General features: G+C 41.0%; 3 protein-coding genes and 1 long non-coding RNA gene across 4 annotated transcripts in view; 3 read left to right on the plus strand and 1 right to left on the minus strand.

Annotated features, from left to right (window-relative positions):
- LOC123316425 (dynein axonemal heavy chain 3) overlaps positions 1–17,846 on the minus strand; it is a 2,043,583-nt gene that overhangs the window by 1,989,680 nt on the left and 36,057 nt on the right. The gene's annotated exons all lie outside the window — the stretch shown is intronic.
- LOC123316431 lies at positions 1,155–5,418 on the plus strand. The gene is made up of 3 exons (XM_044902505.1): positions 1,155–1,681; positions 1,746–1,862; positions 4,869–5,418. Exons 1-3 carry the CDS (start codon positions 1,471–1,473, stop codon positions 5,051–5,053), a joined length of 513 nt encoding a protein of 170 aa, XP_044758440.1. The 5' UTR covers positions 1,155–1,470; the 3' UTR covers positions 5,054–5,418.
- Positions 10,768–12,398, plus strand: LOC123316433 (THAP domain-containing protein 1-like). Its single transcript, XM_044902507.1, has 2 exons — positions 10,768–11,120; positions 12,299–12,398. The coding sequence occupies exons 1-2, from the start codon at positions 10,800–10,802 to the stop codon at positions 12,302–12,304; spliced, it is 327 nt and encodes a 108-aa protein (XP_044758442.1). The 5' UTR covers positions 10,768–10,799; the 3' UTR covers positions 12,305–12,398.
- Positions 15,542–16,130, plus strand: LOC123316435. Its single transcript, XR_006538072.1, has 2 exons — positions 15,542–15,896; positions 15,995–16,130. It is a non-coding gene; the product is annotated as an uncharacterized LOC123316435 (long non-coding RNA).

A 17,846-nucleotide genomic window follows, 5' to 3' on the forward strand; every position in this document is an offset into this window, starting at 1 on the left:
CTGTCCCTGAAATTTCAAATATAAAAGTTTCATTTAGACCATCCCCCGATAAATGGTACGAAAAAATGTGCGAGAATGTTTTAGAGTTTCCTGAAAAATTCCTACAATGGAAAGTCGAAAATGAAATTCTTTACAAGTTCATTCCGAATAATTTGTTGATCAATTCCAATATCAAAGAATGGAAAATTGTCGTTCCGAAGGAGAAAAGAAAAGGAATAATTCGCGAACACCATGAACCACCTGTTTGTGCTCATTTCGGTTATATGAAAACTTTTAATAGAATAAAAGAAACCTATTATTGGCCACAGATGCGTTCAGATATACATAAATTTGTAAAAACTTGTAAAGTCTGTGGTGCACAAAAAATTAATACCGTTGGTCGAGCGGGACAAATGGGACAGGAAAAAAAGGTACAATACCCTTTTCAGATAATTGCTATTAATTTGATTGGACCTTTACCCAAATCATCTCGTGGTAATCAGTATATTCTTGTATGTACCGACTGGTTCACTAAATATACTTCAATGTTTCCTCTTAGAAATGCAACTGCACAGTCCATAGTTAAATATATAGAAAATGACGTGTTTTTAATATTCGGTGTACCTCAATATATTATTTGCGACAATGGAACGCAGTTTACTGGGTCAGTTTTCAGTAATTTGGTGAAAAAGTACAATGTTCAAAAAATATGGTTCACGCCAAAATATTCGCCACACTGCAATTTTGTTGAACGTTCCAACCAAACTATCGGAACAACTATAAGATGTTACGTAAAGAAACATAAAGATTGGGATAAGGAAATACCAAGTATAAGGCAGGCTATCAATACCGCAAAACATGAAGTTACGGGCTTCACACCCTCATTTCTAAATTTTGGACGTATTGTTCCTATTACGGGAACATACTATGATAAAATCGGTTCAGATATGGCTAAGTTTTCTGTTGAAGATAGATTAGAATATGCTTTGGATTTGGAAAATTTAAAACAAGTTTTCAGAAGCGTTCATAATCATTTACACTCAGCTTACGCTCGAAATTCTCGTACCTATAATCTCAGAAAGAGAGATATTTCTTTTAACGTCGGTGACATGGTCTGGCGACGTGATAAAATACTTTCTGATAAAGCAGCAAAATTTTCTGCTAAGCTCGCTCCAAAATATGTTTTATGTAAAGTAAGGAAAAAAATTTCGAATCTTGTTTATTCCTTATTAAATGAAGATGGTTCTGATGCTGGTGAGTGGCATGTCAAAGATCTGAAACCATGTTTCATTTCGGATTCTGACGTATCAGATGGTGATAATTAGTGGGTATTCTCTATTAACCACCTTAAGCAATTATCTAAGATGGTTATTTTTTTGATGTTTTTTATGTTAGTTACCGATTCAGGTTGATAAAAGAAAATAAATTTTCTTTTATTTTTTTAAGGAGAGGGATGATGTAACATTCAAATGTAATGTTCCTTTAATTTCGATGCGCCAGCGCCAGTCGCGCGCAATCTCTAAAAATCATGTGTTAAGAAAATTCTGCATAGAAAAGGCCAGAAGGGATTTGATCTTGAGAAACTCATGTGCTTCCTTTGTGATTCAGATTTGTACCTTTTTAATTTTATCTATATCTCATTTCGCAATTACTATCTACATCCTGGAATTGAGGGTGTTAATATTCGTTCTTCAGTTAATACGTAAGTGTAACAACAGAAGATTTCACGTCCTTTCTCTAATTCAATTCAATACATTGTATTCTAGTTGAGAGTATACCTATAGTGTATCTGCTTCATTTGTATTCACCGATTTGGATGTTCCGAACTGTACAAATACTGTATCAGGAATTCAAGAATTTTATTAGCTTTCCTCCTACAAGGGGTAAGTCCTATTAATAATAATAATAATAATAATAATAATAATTTTATTTAATCCTTTGAGACATTTTTCATGTATAGGACAAGTCATTTTACAACCAAAAGAAAAGAAAAACAATATATTTCATTCAATAACAGAGCTCAAAAATTCACTTTTGCTGTAGAAACATTTCTCCAGCAGAAGCTCCTTGAGTTCCCTCTTAAATCTATAGTATTCTAAATTTTTTAGCCTATTTGGCAGATTGTTATAAAGTTTAATTCCACTATACATAGGTGAATTCTCAAATTTTGATGTTCTATGCACAGGGATTGAGATAGTGTTCTTATGCCTTGTATTATATTCATGATATTGAGAGCATTTCATGAGAGACTGAGTATTGTTGTGAATATGTAATAAAGATCTTAAGATATAAATACATGGAAAGCTCATTATTCTATGTTCCAAAAACATTGGCTTGCAGGACTCCTGGGGTTTGAGACCGAAGATCAGTCGAATTATTCTCTTCTGAGCAATAAAGACCTCCCTACCGCCTGGTGACCCTCCCCATAGAATGACGTTGTAATTCATATGTGAGAATGCCATTGAGTAATATATACTAATCAACACACCTGGCGGAAATATATTTTTTAAACGTTTCAGTGCAAAAAAGGCACTGCTGAGCTTTTTGCAGACAGACTCGGTATGACTCTGCCAATTTAAATTTTTGTCAACCTTCAGGCCCAAAAACTTCACACACTCAGAAGATTCTAATCTTCCCAGAGGAAGATCAAGAACCAACTTTTCAACAGATTCGCGTATCTGAAAGTGAACTAGATTTGTCTTATCAACGTTCAGTATCAGAGAATTTTTTCCGGCACCAGTCCGAAAAATACTCTACCAACATCTCGCATCTACTCTTTAGTTCCCGTAAGCTTGATGCTGTTATCAAGAAGGACGTGTCGTCCGCAAACAATAAGATTCTAAAATCAAACAGGATGATGAAGTAAATTTTAATAGAGTCCGGTAAATCATTTACAAATAAAATAAACAAAAGTGGCCCCAACACAGATCCCTGTGGTACACCCATTTGAATAGGATAATCTTTAGAACTTTCTTGATTACTGTAGACAAACATTTTTCTATCCGCAAGATAACTTTTAACCCATTCGAGAAAAATTCCCCTGAATCCTAGATGGTATAGTTTTTCCAAGATGAATTCAAAATTCAGACAATCGAACGCCCGAGATTCGTCGAAGAACAACCCCGCCACAAAAAGTCCACTATCCAGGCAGCCATGTACATAATCTACCAGTTGACATGCCGCGGTCTCAGTTGACCTACCAACTCGAAATCCATGCTGGCAACTTGTTATTGTTGAGAACTTATTGAGGTAATTCATCATCCTTTCATACACTAGCCTCTCCATCACCTTCGCCAAAGAGCTCAATATAGATATCGGACGATAATTAGCTACATCGTCAATTGCGTTTTTCTTTTTATAAATAGGGATAACCTTAGCCGTCTTAAGAACAGAAGGAAACCTTCCGGATGTTATTGAAGCATTGACGAGGTGGGCAAGATGCTCAGAGATCTGAGGAGCTATCGCCTTTAAGGCTCTCATTGAAATTATATCTCTTGCGCAACTAACTTTGTTCTTTAAGTTTCTGATGACGCTCACAACATCATCGGGCAAAACTGGTAAGAAAAAAAAGGTGTTATCTGATAGAACCTGTGTCGTACAGGATGTGGACCTGTTGTTACCATAGTGCTCGCTGAGGCTGATAACACTGATACTGGAGAAATACTCACCGAAACACTCAGCCACCTCTGATGGGTCGGAGATGATTATACCATTTCTTTTTAGAACAATTTTTCGAGAGGAGTGATCAGTGCCCAATTCACCTCGGACTAAATTCCAGATGGTCCTATTTTTATTGTTCGAGTGATCCAGAACTCCCTCAAAATAGTTGGACTTAGTGAGCTTCAAAAGACTTGTGTATTGCCTTTTGGCTTTCCTATATTGTTGTTTGGACTCATCAGTTTTCAGATTCTGGCACAACCAATGAAGATTCTTTAGGTTACTACTCGCTTGCCTGACCTCAGCCGTAATCCAATCAGGCTGTCCCCTCGAAACAGAACGAGTTCTCTTGAGCGGACAAGCAGAGTCGATCAGAGATGTCAAAATATCACAAAAACGATCAAACATGATGTCAACATCATGGGACTCATAGACTGCATCAAAGTTAGAACATGAGACCATCAGCGAAAGATCTTCAAGATTTTCTTCAGATAACAACCGAAAAGTGAGCGGAATGGCCTCAGATGATGCGATAAAATTCTCACAGTTAAAGGAAAGAACAATCACCCTATGGTCACCGATGTCTGTATCGATGACTTTCGTGGAAATGAGGCCACTACTTACATTCGTAAGAATGTAGTCCAGCTTACTGGAACTCGTGATTCCGTGCCTGTTGGTGAACACCCTAGTAGGTTCAGTAGAGGTTACGCTTAGGTCGAAGCTAATCTGCAAATTTTCTAAGTAGCTGTGGGGTTCAAAGTAATTTATATTGAGATCACCACATACAAAAATTTCTCTGGAACCTGTGAGACAGAAATCCGGGATATATGAAAAGGTCTCAGAGAACAACTCCAAATCACCACCAGGAGGCCTGTAGCAACTAATAACGCATATATTTTTAAATGAATCATTTTTTATGTTTATAGCACAAAATTCACATTGTTGCTCCAATGAAAATTTCTGAATATGCTTTATTTGGACAGTATGAAATGTGGATTTAACATAAATAAGTGATCCACCATGTTGGCGTGTTGGTCGACAATATGACGCGGCTATAACATAACCCTTGAGCGACATGGAGGATATTTCACAAGGATCGCACCAGTGCTCTACGACACTCACAATATCGGGATTCTCAAGAACAGTGAGAACTTCAAGTTTATTTATTTTATTATTAACATGTTCCTCGAGAATTCAATTAGGTTACTTATATATTATTATAATTATGTTAGGGACTGAGGGAGCTCTCATAAAGACTTTCCTCTCAAGATTTCAAATTGAAGAGCATTTTGAAAGGAGATTTGTGTGCTGTTCTTTTCCATTTCTCAAGGCAGGATCCACCGCCTATCAAAAGGTGCTTGGAATTCAAAATCGATCAGGAAAAAGGTCAGATCTGTCCATTTTGAGCAATTTGTAGAATTACTTTGTAAATAATTAGGAATAAGTATTTTAGGATTAGATTCAACAAGGTACCTTGGGATTTTTGGGAATTTTGGATCAATAGATTGTTATTGAAGTTTCATATTTTCTTTATCATTTAATTTTCCTCACATATGATATATTCCCATTTTTCTATAATACACTTTCCAGATTTTGTGTAATTTTCAACATCATTGCATTTAATTGTGAAATAGAAATCTGGTGGCGCCCAATAAATTAATTTTAATTTCAGTTAAAACTAAACACCCTCCTTATCCGCGACCCAGCCCTCTAAAGACTACAACAGCTGCCAATTGCATTATTTTGCCCAGTTCAGTTATATAAATTTCTTAATAACAAAAATAAATAAAAAGGCGGTGGCAACGTTCAGTAGTTTCCCGTATAAATATGGGTAAGTTTCCCCGTGAAAGACCCTGTATATACCTTGGCCAGGCGATACGAGCGAGTAGAGAAAACCAGACTGTGGAAATCGCAAGGAGAACTCGTTTAGGATGGGCAGCTTTCGGTAGGCTCGCCTATGTCCTGAAAAACCGCGAAATTCCCATGCACTTGAGAACAAAAGTATTCGACCAATGCACTCTATCGGTACTAACATACGGAGCTGAGACATGGACTTTCACCAAAGCAAACGCTGGAATGCAGAGATTGGCGCCCTTATGATGGGAAAAGATCAAGAGGAAGACCGCTGATGAGGTGGAAAGATGACATAGTCAGACACGCAGGCTTGATGTGGAAGAGGAGAGCCCAAGACAGGAAGTGCTGGAGGCAGTTGTGGGAGGCTTATATCCAAACTTGGAAGGATAGAGAATAGGCTAATTGGAATTGGATACATTATAGTGAAGAGTGTAAGTAGTGTTATAGTGCATTTTGCATTGGATTACCTTTTTAACCGTAAGTATAATGCCTTATGAACTTCCGTGAATAAGCCATTTTCAATCATGGTCAAGAAATGTTGTGTACCTTCTTGTAAAAGTGATTATTTCTTAACCCGGAAAGACGATTATGTGAGTTGCTTTGGTTTCCCCAAAAATGAAAAAAGGAAGCTTTTATGGCTCAAATATATCCCTCGAAAAAATTTCGTTCCCACCGTTCATAGTGGGGTTTGTGAAAAACATTTTGAAGATATCCAAAATTAATAATGTTATGTTTGAGAATAGAATATGTTATGTTTGACTTTGTTGTATTGTATTTGAAAATGACGTTATGTTATGTATATTTTGATCATTCAAAGTACATATTTTATTGAATTGATTGTGAAAAATGTGTAACTAAACTTGTTCAACCGAATATGTCGATTCATTTCTGCAATATGTTCACATTCCTATATACATGTCCTGTTCATTCGCTCTTTCAAGTATTTCATGATCGGTTTTTTAACTTCATTTTCACAATTTTATGGCAAGAGAAACCCCTACACCTTCCCGTGGTTCTTGCTGAACAATAAATTGAAAAACAAATATCATTTGCCTATAATAAAATGAAAATCCTTTCATTTGATTTGAAAATTATTTCAGAAATATTTTCCGAATTGAATTCTTGCGCAAACTATTATCTCTGCTATGAATTCAATTCATTCAATAAGTAGCAAAAGCAAATTTTCAATTAGTTTTGTTTCCGAATTATTCATTTTCATATTTCCGTAACGTGAATTGATTAAGTCGACCGGTTTCAGGCCGCGCGGACCCATGTGTTCCCGGATCGCGATGTCTTCAACGTGAGGTCAAGGGGGGATATCGTATGCCGAATTTGTTTGATTGCGCATTTGACAATTGTATAAAAAAGGGCCGTGCCGGGTATAAATTCGAGCGATTTCTTAAATTCAGTCAATGAAGCCAGAGTGTTCCATCAACCGTCCGAGAAGTATACCAGATAGTAAGTACATTCAAGGGTTACACATGGGCAAGGTCTCAGGTATGATTATTTTAATTACTCTTTTGGTTAATTTGCCGGTTCATTTATTTTCCCACATACCCTTCTTTCCGCCGTGGAGTTGTGTAGTAGCTTCAAATGGCCTGCACTACCCCATGGACTCTCCCAGTATGCGTAGGTGTGTACGCTAGCTTCAAATGGCGCGTACATGCTTCCGTGTCATCCTTCCACCGTACCGCCCGGGTCCTGGAGGCCATGCATTAGCTTGAAACGGCCTGCATGTCTCCTGGTATCCTAAAAGTACAGGGGTGTACGATGTTAGCTTCAAACGGCCCATCCTACACTCTTGTCAGGTACGTTCCGCCGTCTCTAACTCAGCCCACCCTTACCGTACCGCCTGAGTTCCTAGAGGTGATGCATTAGCTTCAAACGGCCTGCATCTCTCTTGGGATTCCGAGTGTGCGGGAGTGTACGATGTTAGCTTCAAACGGCCCATCCTACACACCTGCCAGGTATGTTCCTTTGTTACCCTTTTTTACCCCGCCTTTCCCTAACCGTACCGCCCGAGTTCTTGGAGATTATGCATTAGCTTCAAACGGCCTGCATCGCTCCTGGAATTCCGAGTGTACAGAGGTGTACGATGTTAGCTTCAAACGGCCCATCCTACACAACTGTCCGGTATGATCCCCTTCGAACTAGGCCACCCACCGGGGTTACGGGGGTGGGTACAGCCCCCGTGATTTCGGAACACCTTGGATTCCGAGGGCACCCTTGCGGGTGTGTTCGTCGTCCTTGTTCCGTGGTTTAGTTTTTCCCTCGGTTCACCAACCGGCAAACCGCCGTCCGTCTTAACACCAGTCTCGCTTATAATAACCGACTTTGCCCATGTTACTACCCGCCGCTTGTACGCAACGTAGAGTTAACTTGTACTGTTTTCACTCACGCTCTTGCTTCATTCTAACTCCGACCGCTTCATCCCGCATTTTTACTTTGCTCACTCATCACGCTTCGACATTAAAAGCACGTTACATCCCGCTTCTGCTTCTGCACCGCTTATTCACCCTATACCCTGTACGACATCATTATGTATATAGAAGATATTGAATAGAAGTTTCATGGTTATTGTGTGTTTTATTTTTCTCCCGAATAGAGTTTCTAAGATATTTCAGAGATAGGGGACTGTCCGAACTTCATGAACATCTGACCCCTGGACATAACTTTCTCTGACTGTAGCTCCTGGTCACCTGTAGGATACCGCCTACAGGTTCCGAGTGTCCTCAACACTTTAAACTAGAAGTGGCGCCCGAGGTTTCTATCTTCGGAGAAGAAGACGGCAACAGATGGAGACAGGAGGTCGTCACAAAATGGCGCCCGAGCAGGGACCGTTGTTTGTGAAGAGCTGCTAAAGCGTCCCAACAACTGGACGGGAGAAGAGAGGTGTCGAAGACTTGACCTGGAGATGAGTGAGCGCCGACCAAGAAGCGACCGTTTTCCGTCCGAATAACCGTATTCCGCCCGAATAACCGTATTCCGACCGAGTAACCGCATTCCGACCGACCGTAGCCATAGGGACAAATGGTGGAGGCTCCTGGGAAACACTCTGAGGATCTGCGCATGGAAGTTTCCCCTACTACCTCCTAGGTGGGGGAAAAGGTATAAATGGAGCGGTGTAAGTGGCTAGGAAGAGAGTTGAAGACCACCAAGTGGAGAGCAGACAACTAGGAATCCAGTTAGCCTACGAAGAGAACTATTGACCAGACCGAAGACCGGACATGACCAGTAACGCCGAGGAAACCCAGCCGATCACCGCCCCTATGGACCAGAGTACCAGCTGGATTTACAAGTTGAGGAAGGAAGAACTTGAGGTGGAATTGGATAAATTCCATCTTCGCAGGGATGGGACGGTAGACGAGATGAGGAAAAGGTTGGCCAAGTTCATCAAGAATGGCCAAGCGACCCCAAACCCAACGATCCACTTGACACCACCTGCTTTCCCGACACCACCGCCGCAGAATACCTCCAGCCACGCCGACCCCGTGGACTTACATAAGTATGGAGTGAGTTTCGATGGACTACAAGATCCGGCTGCATTCTTAGAAAGGATAGAAGAAGTCCGTCACCAACTTAACCTAGATCCAGAAAGGATATTGGCAGGCCTACCGCAAATCTTGACCGAAGATGCTTCCCTATGGTTCAGGAACAATAAACGCAGCCTCACTACGTGGTCTGCTTTCACCGAAGCTTTCAGGACTTTCTATTTTCCGACCGACTATTACATTACCCTGGAGGAGGACATCCGCCGACGCCAGCAACAACCCAACGAGGCCGTTACAAAATATATAACCGACCTCCAGACTATGATGAGGAGACACGGAGGGTATAGCGAAATTCAAGAATTGTCCTTACTTCAGAGAAACCTGCTACCTGACTACCGCCAAATGCTCTGGGGCCAAGACGTCCAAGATATACCCACGTTCCTGAGGAAAGTCCGGGAAATAGAAACTCTCAAGCCAGAGTGACCCGCCGACAACCGGAGAGTCCGTGAGAAGATCACCGGCATCAACAGGAGCACGAGCGACATATCCTGCAAAACAAGAGCATCCGGCCAGATCTCCGACTTGTTGGAAATGCGGACAAACCGGCCACTTAAGAGGAGATTGTAGGAACCGAGCAGTGTTGTTTTGTTCAAGATGCGGACGAAAGGGAATTATGAGTCGCGATTGTGACTGTCCCAGGTCGGGAAACTAAGTAGGGAAAGGTTTGCTACGAGGCCATGCCCGACCCCTGTTCCCTCCGCCTCGTGTGCCGTCACCGAACACCAGGGAGACCGCCGTCCTCACCTCAATGTCGGGATATTTGGGAAGGTGTTCCGAGCTCTTTTGGACACTGGAGCCTCCAGATCGTACTTCGGGGACACCGTTATGGAACTGTGCAAGGCCAAAAGACTGCCTACAACCCAGGAACGGATACCGAACGCCCTACTAGCTGACGGAAGTATAGCAAAAATACCGTTGTCCGTCAAGCTTCCGCTCAGCATTCAAGGAGAATCGTACGAGATGCCCCTGATGTACTTGCCGGGGCTGAGTCATGATGTCCGGCTGGGGATGGATTTCCTTATTCCGAACAAGGTACAAATATTTCCGGCCGCCGATGAAATTATGATCAACGGAAAACCGCTACCGACCCAGTCTCTTAACACTATTGCTGAGAGGCCGACGGGATCCCACTTGGAGCTGACACCGAGGGAGCAGCAACAACTACAAGAATTCTTAACGACGGAATTAGCCAAGTTCAAGGACATCAAAGGAACAACATCGCTAGTGGAACACAAAATACATCTCCTAAAGAAAGAACCGATAAAACAGCGTTACCGGCCCCAAAATCCCAAAATGCAGCAGCTCATCAACCAGGAGGTAGACCGAATGCTGGCTGAAGGAATCATCGAGCCATCAAACAGCCCTTGGAGCAGCCCGGTCGTTATTGTGAAGAAAAAGGATGGAAACCCCCGATTTTGCATCGACTTTCGTCAGGTAAACGAGGTCAGCCGTAAAGATGCGTACCCCCTACCATATATCTCAGCCATACTCGACCGACTACGAGCAACACCTCCTAGAAGAGAAGGCCAAAGCGCTCTGTTGAGAAAAGCTGTGACGTCACCACTCGAAGTGCACTCTATTGAAAGCGTGTCTGGTGCGTCGGCGCGGTGCGTCGGCGCGTGCCTGCTTGTTTATGTTTGTTTTGCGAAGTCATTCAACCTGTTGCTAAACCAGCGTGATAGCGTGAATAATTCTTATTGTATTTTAGTGCTTTTGTGATATATTTGTTAGTACTTTTCAGTACTCAGTGAGAAAAAAATGCCCAATATGTGTTGTGTTCCGGGGTGTAGGGGAAATTATCGAAACGGGCCGAAAGTGCACGTTTTTAAGTTCCCAACGGATACGTGTTTACTTAAAAAGTGGATTTCCGCCATTCCTAGGCAAAATTTTGAACCATCCGTTTTCAGCAGAGTTTGTGAGAAACATTTTGGAGACGATAATTTCATCAAATCCACTTCAGCCAAGGATTCTAGAACTGGCCATACAGTAACAGTACCTCTGAAAATCCCTAGGTTAAGAAGAGATGCTGTTCCTACTCTGTTTCCAAACTGTCCTAAGTATTTATCGAAAGATATCAAGGTAAGGGTAAGTCGTGACGAAAAATTAGAACATTTTGAACAAGAGAATTTCGAAAAAGCTATAGCGGAAAGTAGAAAAGAATGGGAAATTAATAAGAAGTTGCATTCATATGAAGATTTTAAAACGTTCCTCAATGTTTTGAATAATTTCAAGCTGCCTAATTTATGGAATAAAATAGTTGATGAAGAAAAAGTTCTGTTATTTAGACTGAAATATTCACCAGGGCCTGTTATTACATATTCTGTTTTAGTTGATTCAAATTTGAAAGTACAAACGTTTTTATTAGGGGAGGAGATTAAAGTTTTTCTATATAATGATGAATCTAAAGTAACTCCCTTTAAATCAAATGATATTAATGAATTAGATATTTTACTAAGCCGAATAGATCAAGATATATCATCCGAGAGTACAGAGAACTCGACAGAGAATCAGAAAGATGGTATTCTGAAGCATACGTCGAATTTAATTGAATCTTTTATATCTCATAGATCATCAGTGGATTCGGAAGATGATTCGTATTTGAAGTCTTTGAATTTTGTTTCGGAACAACTGAAATTGCATACAATTTCCAAGGAACGGTATAGGTATTCGAAAAGTACAATGATTTTAGCTTCTGTACTGGTCACTATAAGTCCACATGCTTATAAATTTTTGAGAAATTTTGGAGTTCTCATATTACCCCATGTTAATACTATAAAATCTGTTTGCAGTACACTGTCAACTGATCCAACACCTGAAGAAAAAAAAGTTACCCTAACTTACGCGAAAAAAGTGTTTAAATTATTGGAGGACCATGAACGTTTCGTTCTTTTATTGATGATTATTATTGATCCTTAAAATTCATAATAAGCGAGCATGTGTCATTCAATTCATTTCGAAATATATAAGTCAATATGAAATTTTACCTGAAAACCAATATTGTGAAACTCATTCCGCTGAAATAATTGTCAATATAATTATAAAATGCACTACAAATACGCTTTTGAAAAATTACTGCGGAAAGACTAATGACCGTCATGTTAAAATTTCCAATAAGAGAAAATTGAAAACCTTAGAAAATAAATGATCCGTCAGATAATTTAAATTCTCATTCAAGAATGGGATGCAATGAAAGGCCCAGATGATGACTGGCATCCTCATAAAACCGAAAACCATAATAAAGTCACGTTTTCATTCAGTTATAATGTGAAACAATCGAGAAATCTGCACCGATCACACAAGCTCCGTTGAGTGAGATGCACTCCTGATGCTTACGTCACGCGGAAGCCCTGAGGCCTTCTCTTCTAGGAGGTGTTGCTACGAGCCGCAAAATATATTTCGAGCATCGATGTAAAGCAAGGATATTGGCAGATTCCGTTAGCAGAAGAATGTCGACCAATTACCGCTTTCACTGTACCATCTAGGGGTTTGTTCCAGTTCAAAGTTATGACCTTCGGATTACACTCAGCGGCCGCAACGTTCCAACGACTATTGGATACCATCATCGGACCGGATATGGAACCCCGAGCATTTGCATACCTGGATGATATCATCGTCTTGGGTAAAACATTCGAGGAGCATTTAGAAAACCTACGAGAAGTATTTCGCCGACTTCGAGAGGCCAACCTGCAGCTTAACCCAGAGAAGTGCGAATTTGGAAAACGCGCCCTCAAATACTTAGGCCATGAGGTCACGGCCGAAGGAATCCGTACCGATCCGGACAAGGTTAGGGCCATCTTGGAAATGAAAGCACCTACTACCGTTCGTGCATTGCGACGATTTTTAGGCGTTAGTTCCTGGTACCGAAGGTTCATAGCTGATTTTTCAAAAGTAGCAACTCCGTTAACGAGCTTGTTGAAGAAAGGAAGGAGATGGTCCTGGGGTGAAGCTCAACAAAAATCCTTCGAGGATCTAAAGAAATGTCTCACGGAATCCCCAGTACTAGCATGTCCCGATTTCGATCGACCCTTCCAATTGCAAACAGATGCTTCAGAAGACGGACTTGGAGCGGCGCTATTACAGAACCAAGAGGGACACGACCGTATAATCGCCTACGCCAGTCGCACGTTACAACCTGCTGAACGTAACTACTCCGTCACGGAAAAGGAATGTTTGGCTATAGTATGGGGAATCGAGAAAATGAGGCCTTACTTGGAAGGATATCATTTTACCGTCATTACCGATCACCAGAGTCTGAAATGGCTTCATTCCATCAAGAGCCCAACAGGACGTATAGCCCGGTGGAGTGTTTTTCTGCAGCAGTACGATTTTGACATCAAGTACCGAAAGGGAGTCCTGAATAAAGTGGCCGACGCCCTATCCCGAGAACCTCTGCCGGAGCCGACCAACACACACCGCCAAAACCGGAAAGGAAGAGAAGGGTACACAGAACTGTTCTTGGTATGACCGGAAAATAGAGGAAGTCCAACAGCAACCCGAAAATTATCCAGACTATGCGGTCCGAGAAGGAAGACTTTTTCGCCATTTCTGGGATTTTAGCGACTTAAAAGAAGAGGAAGATACAGAACCCTGGAAATTGTGTGTACCGACCTATCAACGGGAAGCTGTCTTGAACGAAAACCATGATCAACCAACGGCAAGACACCTAGGGATCGCTAAGACCGCCGCTCGCATAGCCCGCCACTACTACTGGCCCAATATGTATCGAGAAATCAGCAAGTACGTCCGGAACTGCCCCACCTGTCAGGCGTATAAACCACTGCAACAACAACCACCAGGAAAAATGCAGCCGAGCCCGGTCTCCCAACCATGGGAAACTGTGAGCACAGATCTGATAGGACCGCTACCCCGATCATCTAAAGGGAATGTTTACCTGGTTATGTTCCACGACCGTTTTACTAAATGGACTGCCTGCCGACCTATTCGCCGGGCCACCGCAGCGGCCGTAACCAAAGCACTTTATGAAGAGATCATCACTCGCTACGGGTGCCCCAAAACAGTCATCTCCGATAATGGGTCACAATACACTGGCAAGCTTTTTCGTGGAATGATGGATGAAATGGGTATTCAACATCGAGTCACACCAGTTTATACACCCCAGTGTAACCCCGTAGAGAGGACAAACCGAACCTTGAAGACCATGATAGCGCAGTTTTGCGAGAACAATCATAAGCATTGGGACAGCCATCTGCATGAACTCACTTTCGCCCTCAATAGCTCCCGCCAGGAATCCACAGGCTTTACTCCCGCCTTCTTGAACTTCGGCCGAGAATTGGAAGCTCCAAAGACGATCTATCGCGAGGCCACGAAGGACTACAGAGAAACCGATGACACCGACCCTAGTCCGACCACCATACAAGAACGCACCAACCGCTTGGGTAGACTGCAAGAAATCTTCACTCTAGTACGTCGACACTTGGCCCAGGCTTTCGACAAACAGAAAAAGCACTACGACCTACGACACCGCGCTTGGAGATGCCATATCGGTGATAGGGTGATGAAGCGGGAGCATCCTCTTTCGCGCTCCGTTAACGATTTTACCGCAAAATTAGCCCCTAAATTCACCGGACCGTTTACTGTTTGCCGGGTGCTGTCACCCGTGGTTTATGATTTGCGGGATGAGCGCGGAAAGTTAGTCAGGCAGATCCACGTCAAGGATCTCAAACCCTACAATGAACCCCTCAACTATTTTCCAGAGAGAATGTCCAAGTCGACCAAACCCTTGAAGATGAGACCACCACAGAGGAAAAGGGAATGGAAACCGCTGTTCCCCGACCTTGTGGTGGTCAGGCCGATAAGCCCATTACCCCCAACTCCTCCGCCGCCACCGCCTACCAGGGAGGAATTAATGGCCGAGTTCGGACGTCTACTTTCCCAGACACCCCCGGGAGAGGCGAACTGGACGCCATATATGCGGGACCTGGCCAGGAACCTGCGTCCCGTAAATTGGCCGGCAGACCCGGTACGACTCACCCGCCCGAAAACTCTTTGAATCGAAAGATCAGTGCCCAGAAAATGTATTGCCCCGAAGGATCACTCGCCAGAAAATACCGCCCACTACCTCCTGATTGGCCGACTGACCAAAAGACAATTGTCTGTCATCTTTGTCTAACCATTTATGAAGTTTGACAGAAGTTAGGCACAGATTTTTGATATGATTGTACAAGTTGGAACAAATCATAGACATAGAGACATGGACTGAGCAATGCCAGCATGAAATTGGCTATTTATTAGAAAGAGAGAAAAGCTCGTCGGGATATACCTTTCTCTTTTTTGTTCACATAGAGGTGAGTGTAGACCAATCAAAATTCTAGAAAAAGACAACTGCATTCCCGACGTGTTTTTCTCTCTGTCACTTTTTTTGACCGTATTTCATGCATAGATATAAAGGGAAGGCACAGTCCATGTCTCTATGTCTATGGAACAAATATGGGGATTTAATTTTAAATTTTGTACAGCTGACAGCTGACCATAGATAACCCATAGACCTAATAAAATATGGACAGGCCCTGAGAGAGAGAGGTGACGAGTAGTACGTTAGAAAGAGATGGACATATGGTAGAAAACGTCAAAATCATATGTTTATTGTTTACTGTTCAGCTACTGTGTTTTCAATCGATATTTCATTCTCCTCACAAGCAATTTAGCTGATAACTAGGTTTTTAGAATCGACTGCTACATGGTAATAAAGCGAAAGAGATTTATTTTTGGAAATAATAGACCAATAAGGGAGTTTCTTTGTTATTTCATGTACATATAAGACATAATTTACAATCACAAGGAATATACCTAATCTACTTCCTATATTTCATAAGGCCACAGCAAGAATTTGTAGAGGTGACTTGAATTTCGTGATAGTATATATTATTGAATATTATAAAGAATGTTGTTCTAAACGAAGTAGTTACATATCTACCATCACATTCTATTTCAAGGCATGTCCGAAGAAAATACTAAACTCCAATCTGGATTTAATATTAGAAAGAGAAGAGATGTGAATCATGTTGATATTCAGTAAGCCTTGTGACATCGGCAAACTCAAAACTCAATATCTTCTGTTGATCAGTGTCATAGAAATCTAACACTGTAAAGCCACACGATAAAGAAACAGGAGCAGTAAAGTATTAATGCCAGGAGTGCCAGAGAAGAGCAACTAAACCACCTGATGGGGAATCTATCAAAATAATTGAAAAAAATATTGTAAATGATTAATCATCATAAATATTTCCCCAGCAGGACATTTTATATTATTTGTGAAAGTATATCAATAAACATACTTAAAATTATTGCCCTTTTCTCCATACCACATATGTTTTTGCTCAAGGAAGGTGAAATGCTTAAAAAAATTCACTTCAACGATTAATTTTTCTGTGGAGCCAGATCCTAAAGCAGGGGTCCTTTTATCTTCCCAAATCACGAGTAATTTCAGTGTATATAAAATCAAGCCCTGGCGAACGAGATAATATTGTTGTTTTACACAACTCTCAAGTTTTTCATTAATAAAAATCAGAAGAAAAAAAATTTCAGGTAGTATTTTTTTTTTAATAAACCTTTCAGGGTTTTCACTCCCAATCTCTGAAACTATTATTTTATCAGCACTTGAAAGTTTCAATACGAGAAAAATATAGTTGATTTGATAACATTTTCGAAGTTGATTTCAGTACAAAATTGCTACAAATTGATAGAAAATCTATAAATCTACCGACAACCACCCAAAAATGCAACATGGAGGATCAGCGGACTGGTAGAATTCCCGAGTTTACTCGATAACTTGGGTGAAGCGGCAACGTTGATTTATTCTCTACCAGCTACCAGCTTGACGTTTACTACCAGGGACTGCTGTTATCTCTCTTTTCTACCACCCCCCTCTCTCTCGTGGGTATTCCTCGATGCGGTGAACGGGAAAACCACGTGAAGGCCTGTCCATGTATTATTAGCCGTCTGTTCCGATATTCCTGAATAGTACTGTCAGTATTTCAGAAACGATGCCTATTGGCCCAGTCGTTCGAGTTCTATTGTTATTCGATTGCGGGCCAGTACTAACAGCAATATCGGAACAGGCCCTAGGTCTATGAGATAACCTAACCTGTTTGTTGATATTTACATAACCGTTACAGTCGGAGCCGGAAACTTTCTGATTTTTATTCGACTTATTACACTAATTAAATGAGACCATTGATATTGATACTTTGAAAGCAATCTGATGATGACATGCTTTAAGAGTTCTTCTTTTGGGTACATCAAACTTTCCATTTTCCAAAAATAAAAGTAGGTATCGAATGAATTGTACAGAACAAGTACCATTCTATTCAGTTATATATATATATTTTTTTAGGTAATATTAGATGATCGAAATACTCGAAAATCTGGAGCATTCTCAAATAACAAAACTAAAATTTTAAATGATTATCAAATGTGATTTAAACCAATACATTTTATTGAGGAGTAGAATGAGTATCTGTTTTTGAAGTGGTCAGTGAGAGTCTGCAATCTCAAGTTCCCGATACTTATCACTTTCAATCCCTCAAGAAAATGCAGAATTTTCTTGAATTGAATAAATTATATCGATTACAAGAAACAATGTATGAAAACGTTATAACATTCTCCTCAAATATGATATGCCAAAGAAGATAATATATGAATACTGATGGAAGAATCAATTTTGGCCCGCAAGATGCCTTTTAATATAAAATATTTCAGCTTATTTCGTGAAAAGTTATTATTCGTACAATTCACTGCTAGGGAGAAAGGGTCTTTTACTGGAGCTCTTTTATCATACACCAAATT

Source organism: Coccinella septempunctata, chromosome 7 (genome assembly GCF_907165205.1).
Source record: "Coccinella septempunctata chromosome 7, icCocSept1.1, whole genome shotgun sequence".
NCBI classification, from domain to species: Eukaryota; Metazoa; Arthropoda; class Insecta; order Coleoptera; family Coccinellidae; genus Coccinella; species Coccinella septempunctata.